At 36.6% G+C, this 18,067-nt stretch overlaps 1 protein-coding gene across 1 annotated transcript in view; it reads right to left on the reverse strand.

The window, feature by feature from the left end:
* Positions 1–18,067, reverse strand: part of pde11a (phosphodiesterase 11a) — a 49,538-nt gene that overhangs the window by 23,433 nt on the left and 8,038 nt on the right. The window contains exons 3-9 of the mRNA XM_059343202.1: positions 11,825–11,914; positions 11,124–11,264; positions 10,321–10,385; positions 7,738–7,870; positions 5,834–5,909; positions 1,106–1,173; positions 925–1,017 (exon numbers count right to left, since the gene is read on the reverse strand). Coding sequence (XP_059199185.1) covers positions 925–1,017; positions 1,106–1,173; positions 5,834–5,909; positions 7,738–7,870; positions 10,321–10,385; positions 11,124–11,264; positions 11,825–11,914 — 666 coding nt within the window. The remainder of the gene's footprint in view (positions 1–924; positions 1,018–1,105; positions 1,174–5,833; positions 5,910–7,737; positions 7,871–10,320; positions 10,386–11,123; positions 11,265–11,824; positions 11,915–18,067) is intronic.

Below are 18,067 nucleotides of genomic sequence, written 5' to 3' on the forward strand. Positions count from 1 at the left end.
TCGTGGCCCATGCTGATAACATAACCGATAATTTTACATTTTTGTTTTTTAAAAAGAACCTTCATAACCTGTAGTTTATGCACACATGAGGACATTAATGGCTAAGATGTAGTTGTCTGTTTTTTGTTTTGTTTTTAGAGTACAAGCACGGCTCATTTTAATTTTTGTTTTATTGATTTATTGAGTGCATTTAAATAGGAGTAAAGTTTTTGGGATTTTGTCTGAAAACAAAATTATTCCAACTTTATGGGCAAAAGTATATTATTTGTTTGAATTCACAACTTTAACCACGTTTTTAAAAAGCCTTGCCACCATGAAAGAGAACCAGAATGGGTTGCAAAACTTACTTAGTAAAAGTATCAGCATCAAAATGTACTGAAAGTATCAAAGTAAAAGTACTCTTAATGCAGAATAACCCCACTCAAATTGTTATACATATTCTAAATAAATTATTGTATTATTATTATTATTATTATTATTATTATTATTATTATTGATACATTTATGTTCATTTTCTCAAGATAGGGCTTATTTTAAATACTTAATATACTGTTATGACGTTTCATTTATAAAAATAGCTAATCACTTTAGATTGATCATGTTTTAATGTTAAATCTTGACCTGAAAAGTAACTAAAGCTGGCAGCTAAATGTAGTGGAGTAAAAAGTACAATATTTGCCTCTAAATGTCGTGGAGTAGAAGAATAAAGTTACATAAAATCATACTCAAGTAAAGAACAAGTCCCTCAAAATTGAACTTAAGTACAGTACTTAACTACATTCCACCACTGGTTGCAACCATGTTTATCGGCCAATAATTTAATTGTCCATCCCTTATTTTATCATTTAAAACATGGAAGAAATTGCATATTTTCCTTTTCAAATTATGTGAGGCAGGTAATTCAATGGGAAGTTGTGTTCTTACATCCAAAGCCACAGACTGCTTGGCCCAGGACTTTTTCACCTGGTCATACATGATGGTGTTGTTGATGCCCAGTCCACAGAAGATCACAAACGCCTGAGAAAAGCACAGAAAGCAGACATACACTTACTGATACACCCTCAAGCTACCGTATGTTGAAAACATATAGAAAGTGGTGTAATACCTCAAAGAGGCGCTGGTCTGCGTCATCGAACGGTTGCCCGTCGAGTCTGTTCAGCACTTGGGCGACACCTGTTACACGAACCATACAGTCAGAAGTTAGCGCCTGATATTGGCAAAGCTCCAGTACATAATGTCTGCTTCCAATTAAAGGAGGATCAACCCACACACTCCATGCCATCGACTAACATGCATTATTAATGGAAATTAAGCAGAGACACGATATCCTATCACAGAACAGCCGAGTCTGTGTATCATTTAAAAAAGCTTTTAAAAACCCACATGTATAGACTGGCATTTGTGCAATAATTCTAATTTTTTTACACATATTTTAATTTTTGTTTCTATTATTTTTTCTATTATTTTATCTAATGCTTGTTCACTGTTTTGATGTTGTTCTCTTATTTTTAACTGTTGTATATGTATTTTGTAAAGCATCTTGTAACCCTGGTGCGTCCTGTTCTTACCGTATAAGTGCAATAATATTATAGTGCAATATATTTATATTCATATTATCTAAAATACTACCTCTACATGCTACCACTCATCCTCATTCACCTCATTTACATACATAGCTATTTATTCTATATTCAGTATTTTTTGCTATTCAATTATTTATTCTTGCTGTGATATTTTATACTTTTTATACCTCTATACCTTATTGTCCTTAAGTGTTGTGTGTTGTTGTTCTTAATTTGTTTTATGCACTATGGGAGTTGCACTCTATTTTCGTTGTGCTATGTACAATGACAATAAAGGCTATTCTATTCTTCTTTTGAAAGGTAATAATTTAATAAATAAATAAATAAATAGCATAGTATAGAGTCTATACACCGTTATAGAAAATGACAAAAATGTGTCACTGGTTAAATGGGCATTTAATTAATCTTTGACAAGGCATGCAGTTATTGTCAATGCTGCGGAGGACTGAATGCTTTTTTATTTGACGGCAGTATTGCCTGTTTAGAAGGCTTCTCTCATCATCTAATTAAAAACAGAGAAAGGCTTTGTTGATAAATTTAAGTGATAGAGACCAGCCTTTACTGTGACTGAGAAATGATGATGAAAGTAATTACACAATCAATTACCATTTTTATTTATCTCCAAGAGGTCAAACAAACCTACTAAAGTGACATTTTAATTCCAACGTATAGCTAGAAACCCACAGAGGTGAAAGGATTAGTACTGTAGCTAAGAACAATTTCCATTATGGTGTCATTAAATTTAAAATACAGGGCTGATGTCTTCACAGATCTATTATTGCTCCCTCTGTAATCAGCATGTAATATGTGATGAGTTGCAGCATTGGTGGCCCCAAGCATAAGTGAACTAAATGACTGCTTAGAGCCCTGCAACCACCACATAATCTTTAACTACACCACAATGCTAATGCCACAAGTTTTTCCATTCATTCATTATCCTTAACCGCTTGTCCACACTTGACAATCAGACAGACTATCACAGGGCTGACACATGGAGACAATCAATCACGCTCTCATTCACTCCTACGGGCAATTTACAGGTGCATCTCAATAAATTAGAATATCACAGAAATGTTTATTTATGTCTGTACTTCAATTCAAAAAGTTGAAATAACACATGTTATAAATCCATTACACACAGAATGAAACATTTTATATAATCAAACATCATAATGATTATGGCTTACATTTAATGAAGCCCTAAAATTCAGTGTCTCAAAAAAAATGTAATATTACAAAACACCAATTTAAAAAAGTATGTTTAATATGGAAATGTTGGCCTCTGAAAAGTATGTCATCATACGTATATGCTCTCAATACTTGGTTGAGACTATTTGACTTTAACTACTGGAAAATGGATTTTTCCATCATATTCTAATTTATTGAGATGCACCTGTAGAGTCACCAATTAAACCTAAGTGCATGTTTTTAGACTATGTGAGGAAAGTGGAGTACCCGATGAGAACCCACGTGCTGTTTTTTTATGCTCAAAAAAATATAAAATGATAATAATAGCGGCTTGCATGCCCCCCCAATTTGAAGAAGCAGGCAAGAGTACCAACGCAGATGCAAAACAATGTTCTGCTTTGTTGGCAGCAGCTTAATTTATTTCAGCCTCCCAAAAAAAAAGATATCCGTTTAAGTGTACATGGGGGGAACGTTAGCCGTTTCCTATGCTCTCTTCAGAGCAAACAGACTCCTTTCACAAAAACAGTAATTTTACTTTGCAGAACACAGGAGTTTGTTTGTCTACCCCTGCCTCAATCAGTTAGTTTGCTTGTGTTTTTGTGTCACTTTGGTGTTTTTGAGGGTTAGTTTGGATTCACCAAAAAACACAATAACACAAACAAACTAGCCAATGGAGGCAGTGGTAGACCAACAACTCCTGTGTTCTGTGAAGTAAAATAACTATTTTTGTCAATAAAGTATGGTGGCTTTGAAAAGAGAATAGATAACAGCTTCAGTTCCCTTTTAGAAGGGGTTGTGTGGTGACAATATAGTGAAAATACTCTAAATATAGTGTTCACTTAAACTGATATTGATTTTTTTTTAGGTGGCTAAGATATTTTTAGCTGCTGCAGCTTCAATCCTGTGCTGGTACTGCGGGCTTGCTGACTGCCATCTACTGTAAATAATACACAGGTTATGTATAAGTGCCTCATACAACCCCACTTCCAAAAATAAGAACCATTCCTTTTATGTCCAGTGGTTGAGTCCAGATCTCTGTCCAATAAAAAAAATCCTAACGAACGCTAATGCCTGATTTTATTTTATTTTTTACAAATTAGGTTCACAGTCAAGCCCACTGCAGTCAGGTTTCTATCACTGACCATCCACCCATTTATCATCTAAACCTGCATACCCCAGATACACCCTTTAGTCCATCACAGCTCAAACTAGAAGATCACATTCACATTCCGTCCTGATTTCCCTCGCAAAAATGAGACAAATAAAATCACAACACTGGTCTGACAATCAGTCAGCAGGTGGGAAATAATAATCCTGAACCCTGCACAACACAATATAGTCAATGACAAATGTCCATGTTAATCTGCCCTACACTCAGTAGCCGGTGCAGGAAGAATATGAGCCTGAAAATCTGTCATAACCAAACTGTTACTATTTAATTGTGGTGCTTAAATGGCGTGAATTAATTTTGAAGTTACCTAGTTGTGATCGTTTTTAAGATCAGCCCGGCTCTCTACTCAAATCAATTAAAAAATTCTAATAGAATATGAAAAATTAATCATCATGTATTGTCTCCTACCATTAATAAAATAACACACTGTGAAAGGAAGTCCTAATTTTTCACTCTCATTTGATGTTAAACAGTAAACCTCATTGTTGTTACAGTCACTCACAACATCATTTCTTGTGGTGACATGTTGAAGGAGCTGGCTGCAACCTTCGCCGATGACACAAGGACATTTGTTTTCTACCTGAATGTATCCTTGGCTTGAGAATTTCATCTCCTGCTGCTTTGTTTGGATAATGTTTTTTTTTTTTTCACTCCAGATCCTCAGGTGCCACCCACACACTGCATGTCTTTCTCCCCTAACTCTCTTACTGTTCTTCTACATCTTCCCTCTCCCCTCCCTGACAAATGCACTTACACCTACGCAAAATAAATAAATAAACGTGAGCAAAGGCGGACATCTCACACACACACACACACTCTTAACCAACCATCTGCAGCAGATATGCTGATCACTTTGCACTCAAATATAACTAATGACTTCCTGCGTCAGATCTCAGTGGACCAAACGGAGCCGCTAACATTGCTCCTCCCTGCAATATCCAGCATCAAAACCATATGAGAGATCAATGATTTATCAGAGTGTCAGTGTGGTGTTGGCCTGGGGCTGATTCACAAACACAAAGCATGCAGCCAGAAGAAGGGAACTCCACCTCCAAGTGTGGAGTGATGGTGCATCGAGGATCTAATCACACACATGCAGCCTCAGCTGAACACACGCTCAAGCTCCCCTCTCCCCTATTGTCTACTATGCAGCAAAGGGGAGGGGGTTAGCCTACATTATGACTGCATGTGGATGCTACATAATAGTGGTGTTGAGTATTTGCATCATAGAAACATGGCCAAAAGTGGATGGACACGTGTTTCTTTTGGTTTTTGGCTGTTTATCAGAGTTAGTTCTGATCTGAGACTGTTTATAAAGAATTGGAGCTGGACGAGTCTGAAAAGTGAAGCTAATACGGAATCACATTAAATCTGCATTTTTTCTAACGGCCAGCAGGGGGCGACTCTACTGGTTGTGAAAAGAAGTCTGATTGTACAGATGAGGAAAATCCCCCCATTTCTCATTTGATTTATTACCTCAGTAAACATTCTCATAATGAGTTTATGGTCTTAATAATTAGTTTCAAGTTTTCTCCAATACAGCATGTTGTTTATTTGTAAATTATGGTCCAATTTAGAGTAAAATAGATAATGCAGGGTATGCTTAAGGATGTAGCTATCTTGTGATTGACAGGTTGGTACCATAGTGACGTGTCAATAAGGATAGAGGCAATGCATATCCATGACAATGTAGACAATTAAAAAGCTGTGAACTTTATTTGGTTGTTGTCTTAGTTTGGCCTTTCAGTGTGTTTCAGTTAAACGAAATCAGGTGTCGATATCCTGTATTACAACACTCTCACACCTTTCATATAAATATAATGCAAAGTTCTTCAATGCATGCATTACAGAAGTTAAAGTTTAACAGAAAATGAGGCTTCAGTTAACTTACCGATGATCTGGTGGTTGCTGTTCCATATGGGAACACAAAGCACTGAGCGGATGTGGAAGTCTGAGAACTGGTCTGCCTAAAAAGAGTAGGCGTAAAAAGAGGATTACCATCCATCTGCATTAAACATTTCCTTGCACTGTCCTCTGAAGGTTTTAGCTTAAAGTATAAATAGGACTGTATACTGGAACCTCGAAGCTTTCTGATAATCAACCGAATATTTCCATACGGTAAAATAATGAATTATCAAAATAAACTTTGGTGCTTGTTTTCTTGCTTTGCATTTAAGCTGTATTTCATTTAAAGTAAACTGCTTCGAACTGCTACTAGTGATTATGCATTTGAGATATATATTTGGAAAAAGAAAGTGAATAATGTGCTTGTTCTGAGACTCAAGTATAGTATTAGCCTTGGAAGTATTGTAAGATTGAAAATAATACCCAGCTCTCTAGTACTGAGTAAAGTGCTCACCACTGGAGTATTAAGTATGCATCCATGCCTCACCTCCAATGGAAGAGCAAAGCTACATGGAACTATAGTAAGACACATCGAGGCCCTTGAAAATTGAGAAGCAGCAAGTTGCCTCCTCTCAGCGAGAGCCTGCTGGTAGCTTTTCCGCCCAGTACACATTTTCCATTTTTCTGTCACTGCTGTTTAAGGTTGACCATGTCAAACTTTTGCTGCTTGCAGCTGGATGCAGAGCGGACTGCTGTGCTAGCCGCTGTGGGATTCTGTTTAGATCTATCAGCACCGGCCACTGCGGTTGATGTTTCCGGGTCCGAAAGGGCCTTTAACCCTTAATAGGGCACTCATTGAAATACTTGCAAATTCCAAATTTCAACCCTAGAGAAAATTGGAGGATATTACATACTGCCAGAATGTGTAAAAAAACAACAACAACATACGGACCCGGGGGAGGAGGGTAATATTTTGAGAAAAAAGTTTATGAGATTAAAGTGGTGAATCTCCGAGAAAAAAGTTTTTTTTTTCCCCACTTTTTTCTTGTAAATCTGCTACTTTTTTCGCACAGATTTGCCACTTTAAATCTCTTAAATCTGCAACTTTTTTCTTGTAGATTTGCCTCTTTAATCTACTAAATTTGCAACTTTTTTCTCGAAAGATTATTTTATTTATTACTCATCTATTACTCATTTTAGATATCCGCTGAAGTAACTAAATATAGTTCTTCGCCTGATAAAGGGTTAAAGCTCAATTAACAGCTGACAAAATGGAGAAAAAAAACGTGTGGTATGTAAACTCTTCCGACGTGGTGCCATTAAAACAAGAAAAAAAGTTGTGAGTCTACGGCAACTGACCTGGTCTTGAGGACAAGAGGCTTCAGTGGAGCTATTTTAATCTTCACACATGGCTGAGTCCTTAAGGTTATGTGTGAGTCCTTAAGGTCACACGAAGATCACATGAGCGATCAGAGACCAATTAATATGAATTGTTATAAAACCATCTTGAATGGAATATTAAGACATACATATAAACTGGTAAACAGCTTGGGGATGGATGTTACAGTTTGACCCCGATGGTCTCCATTTCTGTTTCAAACCATCTGTCTACTCATGAAGATATTAACTTACAATGCCATGCGGACATCACACCACAGTCGGCTTCACAGCAATTAATGAATCCCATGTGACCTCATTGACTTGCATGTGACATATACGTGTGAACATCCCATAGAGGATTAAAATGCCTCCAGACTAGTTAGTGGAAGTCAAGATGCTTCCTGGATTAACGGTGAAACATCATAACCAAGCAGAAAGTCTCGTTGAGAGAGTATTTTTAGAAATAATGTGGCATGAATGATAATCATCACAGGCGTATTTTATACTGGTTTGTCTGTAATGATTATTATACTCGGATGTCAAATTTGAAAGGTGTGTAATTGTGTTTACCTCAGCATCAAAGCGAGGATCCTGATAGGCGTCGCTAATGTTCACAGGGAGCCCTGTGGAGGCAACCAGCTCTGCGATACTGTTGTTGATGAGCCAGTCTGAGTACGACGACTTCTCCATACTGTCTTTGAAACTAGAAAACAAGAGAAAGAAGGTTTGCAGAGACAAACAGTGCCAACATTTTATTCTGGGATGAGACTGAGCTGGCCAAATCTGTCCACTTTCCTTTTCTCAGGAGAGGTTTGAGTCTAAAAACACACTCCTTTAGCTGATAACTCAGTTATCATAAAAACTAACTTTTTTTTATTGTATTCAAGTAAAAAAAGATTGTATTCTCTTTCTCACCTGAACTGCAAGCTTGCAAAAGACCATTCTTATTCCTCCTTGTGGACCTTTTTATTTTATTTTATTTTTTTATGTTGACTTGCATTTAATGAACTCCTCATACAGTAGATATCGGTAAGCTTCTCCTGCAGCTTATGAAGTAATGAAAAGTTAATTGTGTGATTGTCTTTCTCATTGCCAAACGCCCCCACACTCTGCCACAGAAACACCTGCATCTCTGCACAGACTTCTCATTCACAGTTACTGCAGTGGGCTGTCGCTGACTTCTTTTTTTTTTTTTTTTCTTTTAACCTTCAAACGCAACAAGGTAAATATTCAGTTTGGCTCATTTTGTCTTTCTAGACTAGAATAAAGATGGAGAGACACTGATGTCAGATCTTTTGAATCCCTTTGATCTGGGAACACAGCTGTGTGTGCGGCAGGGAATAACCCTCATGGGTGTGATGGCAAGAAGCCTTACCTACTTTTTCTTTCTTGCTCTCCATTCTCTTTGTCTCTTCCCTGTCTCATGTCTGTCATTTAGCTGCCACAGACACACTAGCAGCACTGTACACTCACTCAACTTTATCCTCCCCATGGCGGCGGCTGGGGATTGTAAAGCACATTAGAAATCCTGCAGTTCGCTCGCCTTCTGACACCAAATTTATTCACTTAATTACACACATGAATCTTTCACCGCATCCCTTGTTATTCAGATCTTTAGGAGGATATCACACAGATACTGTACTTTTATAATTTCTGCTTAGTTTGACACGTGTAGTTATATTTCTTCAAATCACAAACTGGCTTTTTACTTAAAATGTGATACTCAAACAGGGATCAGTAGAGAGTGTTCAGTCAGAAACACTAAACTGGCAACTCAAGCAGAATATTCATTTTTATTTGATTATTCCACATTTTTAACTAGGCATGGTAAATGGTAAATGGACCTACATTTATATAGCGCTTTTCGCTTTTGTGACCACTCAAAGTGCTTTACACTACAGACTGTGCTCATTCACCCATTCACACCCTAACCCTAACCCTTCACACACACATTCATACAGGTGGCAGAGGATACCCTAAACGGTGCCACCTGCATTCATTCACAGTTCAGGGTTCAGTATCTTGCTCAAGGATACTTCGACATGTAGACTGCCATGGTCAGGGATCGAACCACCGACCCTCTAATCAATGGGCGACCGCTCTACCAACTGAGCCACAGCCACCCCGCATGGGATGACAATAAATCTCATATCCTGCGCATAATAATTGTGGTTCGTGACATTATACCAAAAATTATCAAAATATGAAATGACACTAAAACATCTTGGAATCAGTTTGTGATGATTTTTTTTCTAGCATCAGAGATGAAAAAGTGAATATTAAACAATCGAAATAAGGTTAAAATAAAAATATCATCATGAAATTACACGGTTGCCCAAAAGTTGGAATAATTTTGTTTTCAGACACAATCCTCTGTTAATTGTGGTTTCATTTCCATTGTCATATGTTTGGAAGAGATTGATTAATACAGTTTTGAGGAGATATACACTTTATCTGTCAAGAATAAATCACATTGTCACAATCATTTCATAGGAAGAGGTAAAAAGTATATATTTTATTCCAACATTATGGGCGATTGTGTATAATGATTATAATAAAAATTCACCACAGTCATCTTCCTGTAAGTGTTTTCTATTGCCATTTGTGCTAAAATAGTATATTGCCCCATTTCTACTTGTAACTATTGGCATTTCTTGTGTTAGGATTTATTCTTTAATTACTTTTGCAGTTATCACTACTGCCTTGGAGTGGTCATGGCGAGTGCAGGACTTGGGGAATAATTTATCTTCCTTTAAGCGTTGGTTTTCATCCATAAACATCCCACACAATATTAAGCCTCTCTTTCTCCACTCAGCCATCCCTAGCAGTGGAGGGAAGCAGCAAAACCAAATTAAGTCGGGCTCCTACAGTATGCCTCCTATTCAGCATCAGCATATTACTCCCACAGCACTACAGAATATTCAATTTTATACTTCCCTTACTTTTTGTCCTTGATGGAAGCTTTACCATTTCAAACAAGGCTGTGTGCAGAATGTACAGGTGACAAAGGCAAACAAAGATTACTATTTAGATAAAAGGTTACTGATATAAGGAATGTTAAAAAAAAAAAAGGGCAAAGATGTTTTTTACATGATTATGCTGGATATTACTGAGGAGCAGAGTAGATTTTAACACTGATTAAACCGTACATACCTGCTTTCAGTGTCCGCACTACACTTTGGGGACAGCAGCTCAAATGACTTGGTGAACTTCACCACCTGAAAGATTTAAAAGGGACGAAATCACTTAACCCCCTTAAGCTTAATATAGACAAAGAAACCTGGACATAGTTTCATATTTGTGCCTATTCTGAGCTTATTCTTTTAGTCAGTACCAAGTTGTATATCTCAGATGATTCAGGGGAACCTATTCTTTCTTTCTATCAAGTGTAAAGTCGCCATCATGCATGACATTTGTGGGAGCATACCATATTTTATTATTATTATTATTATATTTTTGTTTTTCCAATGTGAAAAGATATATTAAGGAACTTAATTTGAAGTTTGGTGCAAATACACTTTTTACTCAGCGAGTTACAGACATTTATTAGACAATGTATTGAAAGTTTTTAAGTAGACAATGTGACAGTTCCGTTGCCATCTTTATATTTTGTTCAATGTCAACTTTCACATTTTCTAACTATATATAAATTCCATTTCACCGGTTTGCATGCACTGTGAATCAACCAATCATCATAAAGGCGCCATTCAAAATGCTCTGAAAAATTCTGAATTTCACGGTTTAGACACATCTCAAAGCTTGTCTCTGGCATAAACAGTTATTTAATGTTTTTGTAGACCGTGTCTAGCATAGAATAATTGCAAAGCTAGTCTTTAGAGTGCTAAGCTCTTGGAAAAATTGCATAAAAAATCAAGGCAGACGAAGAGAACAGACAGGCACACATGTACAAACAAATAGACACATACAGAGCAGAAACGCAGAGAAAAAAATGGTACCGGTGACTCAATGTCCTCCAGCAACTGAACAGAGCAGCGCTCGCACTTTAGCAATGTCTGGGCGCGGTGCATGATCTTCCTGACAATCTTCTCCAGATCAGTCTGCTCCTCAAACAGGTCATTGACTACCTCCAAGAGTGCCTGAACACCAGCAACAGAAAAAAGATAACACTGCCATTATTGCCAACAATCTGAGCCACATGCTGCTGTAAAACCCACTTCACATGAAGATGTTTTGCATCACTCAGCTGTTAGAGCACAATTATTATTATTATCATTAAAAACCATAAACCAACAGGATAATATAACATGATCACTTTCCCCAATAAAAGTAAATTAGGCCCTTTAGCTAAATGCACAAGCACATAAAAATCATATGGTGTAAACAGAGCTCTCCTCATTTCTCTCCTCCATTCACTGAGCTGTGTTCTCATTATGTTCTCTCCCATCACAGATCAATGTGTGACATGAATTAGTGCATCTCTTAACATTCCCGAGGAGATTTAGATCATGGACCAGGCCCCAGTCTGGATACAGGCCCATCCCCCACTACACATCCAGAGAAAATGTCCATGCAGGGCTGCATGCTGCTCTGCAGTGGCAGCAAGTGGGCTGCTGCTGATCAATACTCGGCCTCAATGTCAGCATGAGGGGGGAGGAAGTAGTGCTGATCCCAAGGATGGGGGGTTTATTATCCTTACCCGACTTCTGTCATACTCCTTTCTGGAGGCGGCGAAGAGTTGGGCGTTGGAAATCGCGATACCACAGAAAGGCAGGTACATCTGCAGCACCTGTGGACATAGTGGGAAAAAAAACACAGAAAATCAGAGATTAATGTGACTTTGTGTAGCATGGGATCATGGGAGTTGTTGTCTTCATGGACTGAGTTCTTAAACCAGGAGGTAAGTTAGCATTTTAGCGCCCTTGAGTCTCTCCTCTCAAACTCAGTGAGGATTTTGAATGGGTTTTCGATTAGATGCCTGAAATAAGGTCTGTGGTTAAGCTGAAGAGATGTTCATGTTTTGTTAAACGACACAAGATATGTCAGGAAATACCCCCACTTTTTTTCACAATTTTTGAGTTTTTACGCGTCCTTAAAAAGGCGATTGCTAACAAATGGCAAAATGAGACTACAGTGGTTGTTGGGGAATCAAGCTAGACACGGACATGAAGTCTCTCACTAGTCCACTTCACAGCCTCTAGTCGTGTTTTTCAGTGCTCTTGTAAACTTTTGCAGATTGTAGATTGTGTTAATAAATAAATTATTAGGCTACAAATTTGCTAGCTTGTCAAATGGCTGGTTTGTTTGTTAGTCTGAAGCTAACGGTAGTTCACTATAGCATAACGTTAGCTTTTTACTTCTGTTGGCTGCATTAACGCTTCAAACATCGTAAAAGTGGTGTTCATTTGTGAAGATTATCCTGCTGAACAAAACGCATCAGCATCAGAAACGTGTGTTTGACAAAGAGCTTATTTTCTGCAGTGATCCAAAATCCAATGCAAAAATCCCATAGGCTAATTCTCTATAGACCCCATTGTGATGCTGCTTCCAGGTTGGCCTACAACAATATATAATTTTGTTTGCTCTCTATTGCCTTGACTGCAGTCATCTTCCCTAAGTTTCAATTTCCAAATAAACAAACCTGGTGAAACAGAAATAAAGCAGTTTCACTTTAAAAATCAGTGTTTCCCTAATGTTATTTTGTGGACAAAGGATGTTGCGGAGGGGCTGGGAAACAAGCTGGAGCAAGTGTTTCATCAACTAGTTCCTCCAACAACTTAAGGCCAAGATGTCTGTTCTCTAAATTCCTTCATTTGGTTAAAATGATCTGAGAAGTCGCCATTGGAAACTGTTTGGAAAAGGGCAGGTAAAAACATATTTTCCATTGATAAAAGCCTTCAGTGCTGTTCTTTGGGCTTCTTTCAATGTATAGTACTTTCCAGTTCTGATATAACTGATGCTATTTCGGCCACTATGACAACCTCTTTAAGAACCGCCATTACTGTTTTGAACAAACAGTCGCCTGTCCATGACCATTGGTTGTTCAGACATAAAACTTGAAGCCTGAGAAGGTGGATTCTCTCATCATTTTGTGGCATTGTGAGAATCCAGCTGCCATACAAACCGTTTTAGTACCGTCTATAAAATTAAAGCTATTTATAAAGCAAAGCAAACAACAAGTGAGTAATATTTTCATCCAAGAAAAACTTTAAAATTTGAGCAAATAAGAAATGGCCTCTTATTGGCATCATTACTTTCTAGGACAAATAAATCAATTCATCTGACATTTTACCATTTGACTGAGGAGTCTGACTTACTGTGCCTTGGGCTGATAACATAAATTCCTTATTTCATTCATATTTTCTTCACATAAATAATGTAACCACTTGATGTGGCCTAATGACTTTATTTAATATGTGTCCTGAAATCGAATCAGTTTGGAATCGAACTACATTTCACACTGTTGATTCATAATGAACACCATCAATATGCAGGAAGCAGAGCGGCGGCTGCAAACGCATGCCGTCCAGACAGCCACGGTGTGAATACACAGGTTGGATTCTATACAGCTACTATTAGCGTTATCTGACCGACACTCTGCCCCCGTTACATGGAATCAATAGAATTTAGGTTGTGTGCTTCCTTACTCTGCCTCTTTGTTTAGCTATCTGTCTTCAGCATCTGGCTGCTGTGTCAACAATACAATCAGTACAACAAACCACTAATATTTACCAGCCTTCAGTGCGACCTGAGGGTTGGGACACTACAACAATACATGAATGGGAAGTTACTCAGCTGTGGCGGCTGATACAGGGATATCTCTTTCACCTTTTGAAAAAGATAATGCATCAGTTATTCTCCAGCTGCAGATGAACATGTAAAGAACAGAATCCTATAACTGGGGAGCTTGGACTCAAAAAAAAAAAGTAAGGTTCACAACCTTGAGTTAAGGAGAGACAAGTGGATATGAAGAAAATTAATAGGCTAAAATTAGCTTTTTATTTGTTTGATATGTGAGAATTTATTAGAATATAGATCTATTACAGACATATCGGTATCTATCAGTATCAGCATGTACAGTCATGGAAAAAAATGTTAGACCGCCCTTGTTTTCTTCAATTTATCGTTCATTTTAATGCCTGATGCAACTAAAGGTGCATTTGTTTGGACCAAAATTTGTAATAATCAAAATAATTATCGACAAAACCATGGAAAATGTCTTGATATCAGCTCTTAAATTAAACTCTTGAGCTATTTTTGTTGTTCTCATTATATTTTTTCAAACAAATGTACCTTTAGTTGTACCAGGCATTAAAATGAACAAGAAATTTGAGAAAACAATGATCTAATAATTTTTTCCATGACTTTTTTACAGAACAGATAATACAGAAAACTGTTCATTTTCTTTTTATTGATTATGTATTAAATGACCACCAATTAACTGATACTGAACATTCAGTACTATTTAGCTATTTATTTTGTTTTTGTTTTTATTTTTTTGCTTTTTTTAAATGGTCAGAAATGGGCTGATACTGAACATATGTTACCTGTGTTTATTTATCCTCTTTTTTTATAACGTATTTCTTCATTTTCTCAGTGTTAAATTCTAGAATTGGTTGATAATGCAATACATGGTATGCAAAAATGTATAATATGTTAAATATTCTTTAATAAAGTTGTCTGTTTTAGAAAGCAGCCTTCTAAGTAACTTTGCGTAGCACAATTATTTAATTAAAACATTTTTTCTTTTGTATTGGCCACTATATCTGTGAATTTTTGACCTCTTAAATCTGTATCAGTCTCAAAAATCTAATTTCAGTCAGGCTATAGAATATTTAAAAAACATGTATTTAAAATATAATAATATTTCAGCATATAATGCATTCGAAGCTTCTTTAGTGCTCTTCCAATTGATCACATGACAACCTGACAGCACTAATTGCCAGGGTCATGATAATTGTAGACCTAAAAATGGCATTGCAGGCTGGAAAAGGTTGAGGAACCCTGCACTAATTGCTACAATTTCTCTTTACAATCAAAGAGCTCTCCTGGGTTAGAAATGTATCTTTAATTTCTCAGTCCATACTTCAGTAATAGTATGGCTATCCTAATTTAAGGAACACGTTGACTAGAGCAAGAATGGATTGTTGAAGAATGAGGGAACATATAGCCTACTGCACATATATACACGAGTGGGAATGCTTACATTTTATATATTTTATGCAGTGCCTGTAGGAAGTAGGTATTGGTATAGTGGGAGATTAAGGAGATTTTTCAATTATAGCCAAATGAGGTTGTGTGTGAAAGTGGGATGTACAGTGAGGTGTAATACTCTTGTGTAGTGTTAATATACAAAGTGTATATTGGGTAATACATGGATGTACATTGAGATATAAAGAGACACAGAAATAGTTATTTTAAGAAAAAGAAACAATAATTCAACATGGTTAGACATATATACAGACACAGATATAGGAGGGAATAAGTTTACATGCAGCACAAACACATGGATGTGAATAATGTGAGTAAGGGTTATTAGGTGTGTTGTGGAATGTGCAGATTGATTGATAACTATTGTGTTTCATATATTGTTGCTATGCAGACCACTACAACGTCTGCAACTCCATAAAACACTTACTATTAATAAGGTACGCACACCATCCAACTTACACATTGAACATTGATATTCGCTGGAAACTATTTGAATATTATTGGAAAATCTAATCTTATAGCGCACTTTAAAACTCACTTACAGATGAGATGAGTCAGGGTGGAAATCCAGAGTGAATTGTGTTACTAACCAGGTGTAGTCCTATCACACAATGGGGCGGAGCTCCCCTAAAAGGCGTCCAATCGGAAACAGTGCAATGCCGCAACACGTCCTACGTAAATATTAATATTTTCAAAAATCTTCAAAATCGAGGATGCACACCTTCGTGCCATGCACAAGCCACATATGAATTCTTTGGTCAGTCTGACTAACAGTCAGCGAGATACGCCCTAGACACACATACACACACACATACACACACACACACACACACACGTCTTGCTTTTATAGGTAGGTATTAGGTAGGTAGTAGCTACTATTTGAAAAATTAGTTGTGATGTTATGTCCAAAAGTCAAAATATATTGTAAAAAACAAACATAGATTCATTAATTTCCAAAGTTCATAACAAATAAACATTATATACCAATAAATCAATAATCAGCCAATAATAACAACAAAATGTTTTAATTGACTTAACAAGCTCAGCAGCTACACACGGTCATACAGTAGGTGGCACTATATGCACCTTTAAGGTTGGTTTGCGGTCCACCAATGAAAACATATTTAGCATTAGACACACAGCCGTCAATAAATTTGCAATAATTTTGTTTTCATACACAATCTTTTGTTAATCGGGTTTCATTTTTATTGTGATATGTTTGGAGATTGATTAAGAAAGTTTGGAGGAGATATTTATCAGTCAAGAATAAATCACATTGTCACAATCAGTTAATGGAAAGAAGTAAAAAAAATATATTTTATTCCAATTTTATGGTGACATCTGAATTTATATCTCAGTATTATTTTGCAAAATGCTTTTGTAGTATGTTTTTGAAGTCTTTTAATGAACTTTTCAAAAACAAATAAATAATTTGGTCAGAGAATATTAGAATATTAAATCTTCCATCTTGGCTCACTACTTTAATGGGCATAAACTACAAGCAAGTACACAACTACACTTCTTTTAAAAATACAAAAAAAAGTGAAATTATTGGAGTATAGGGCATGAAAAGCCGGTAACTATCAGTTATTAGTTATCAGTATTGGTTGAAATATATCCATATGGCACAACCCTAATTTGAAGATTTTTATTTGTATTTTTACGGGTTGTAATGTCATTAAAAATATGAAGATAATCACTTGAAGCTTCATTTGAAACCCTTAATACAGGTGCATCTCAATAAATTAGAATATCATTGAAAAGTCCATTATCTATAGTTCAGGGTGAAATGGCCCCAACAAGTATTGACTCATATAGATGGACATTTTTTTAGAGGCCAACATTTCCATATTAAACATACTTTTAAAACAAATTTGAGACACTGAATTTTAGGTCTTCATTAAATGTATGGCATAATAATTATAATTAGAAGAAATTAAATAAATGTAATTTACATTCTGTGTGTAATGGATCTATATGATGTGTTATTTCCACTTGAATTGAATTACTGACATAAATAAACTTTTCTATGATATTCTTTCTTTATCTATGATAAAGAAAGAAAAGAAAAAGACATTCAGTACAGCCCTATTTTATTACAGTTAATTTTTTAATCATCCAAAAAATGTAATTAATGGATACCATTAAATAGAATCCTCCTGCTCTGGCGTGTTGCACTGATGTGCATATTATGATACTCTTTATGCTAAGTGCAAATTAAATCACTTAATGAAAAACAATCCTAATCATAATGTGATATGAAATATTACTCTGTCATGCTAATGAGTGCGTTCACTTTTATGCACTTCATTCCGTCATTATACATAATCAAGCACCTCGTGTGATTGTTTTTAGACGCGGGAAACAGATGATGCTGAGCAGTGAGCTCATACATAATGCTATTTCAGCTGTCCTATGGAATTCTCTAATAATGATCTTCCAGAAAGGCAGTGGCCGTCGATAGCCCCGGCAGGAGCAGATTCATTAGCGAGCAGGACTTTGGGGATCTGGATATGGATCTACAGGCAAACCCAAGAAAAGCACTGCTCTCTCTAATTACATTCTGTCAGGCAGGCCATTATACAAGGTTGCATTACAAACAAGACGTTTTTGCCTAGGGACCTGTGGACTGACCAGTAAAGAGTGGTTTAATACCGGAACTAACTGGCCGAGGCCTTAGGGACAGCCAGTTCCTCTCACCTCAATGACTTCCGCTTCCACAACTGGAATT

Source organism: Centropristis striata, chromosome 10 (genome assembly GCF_030273125.1).
Source record: "Centropristis striata isolate RG_2023a ecotype Rhode Island chromosome 10, C.striata_1.0, whole genome shotgun sequence".
NCBI classification, from domain to species: domain Eukaryota; kingdom Metazoa; phylum Chordata; class Actinopteri; order Perciformes; family Serranidae; genus Centropristis; species Centropristis striata.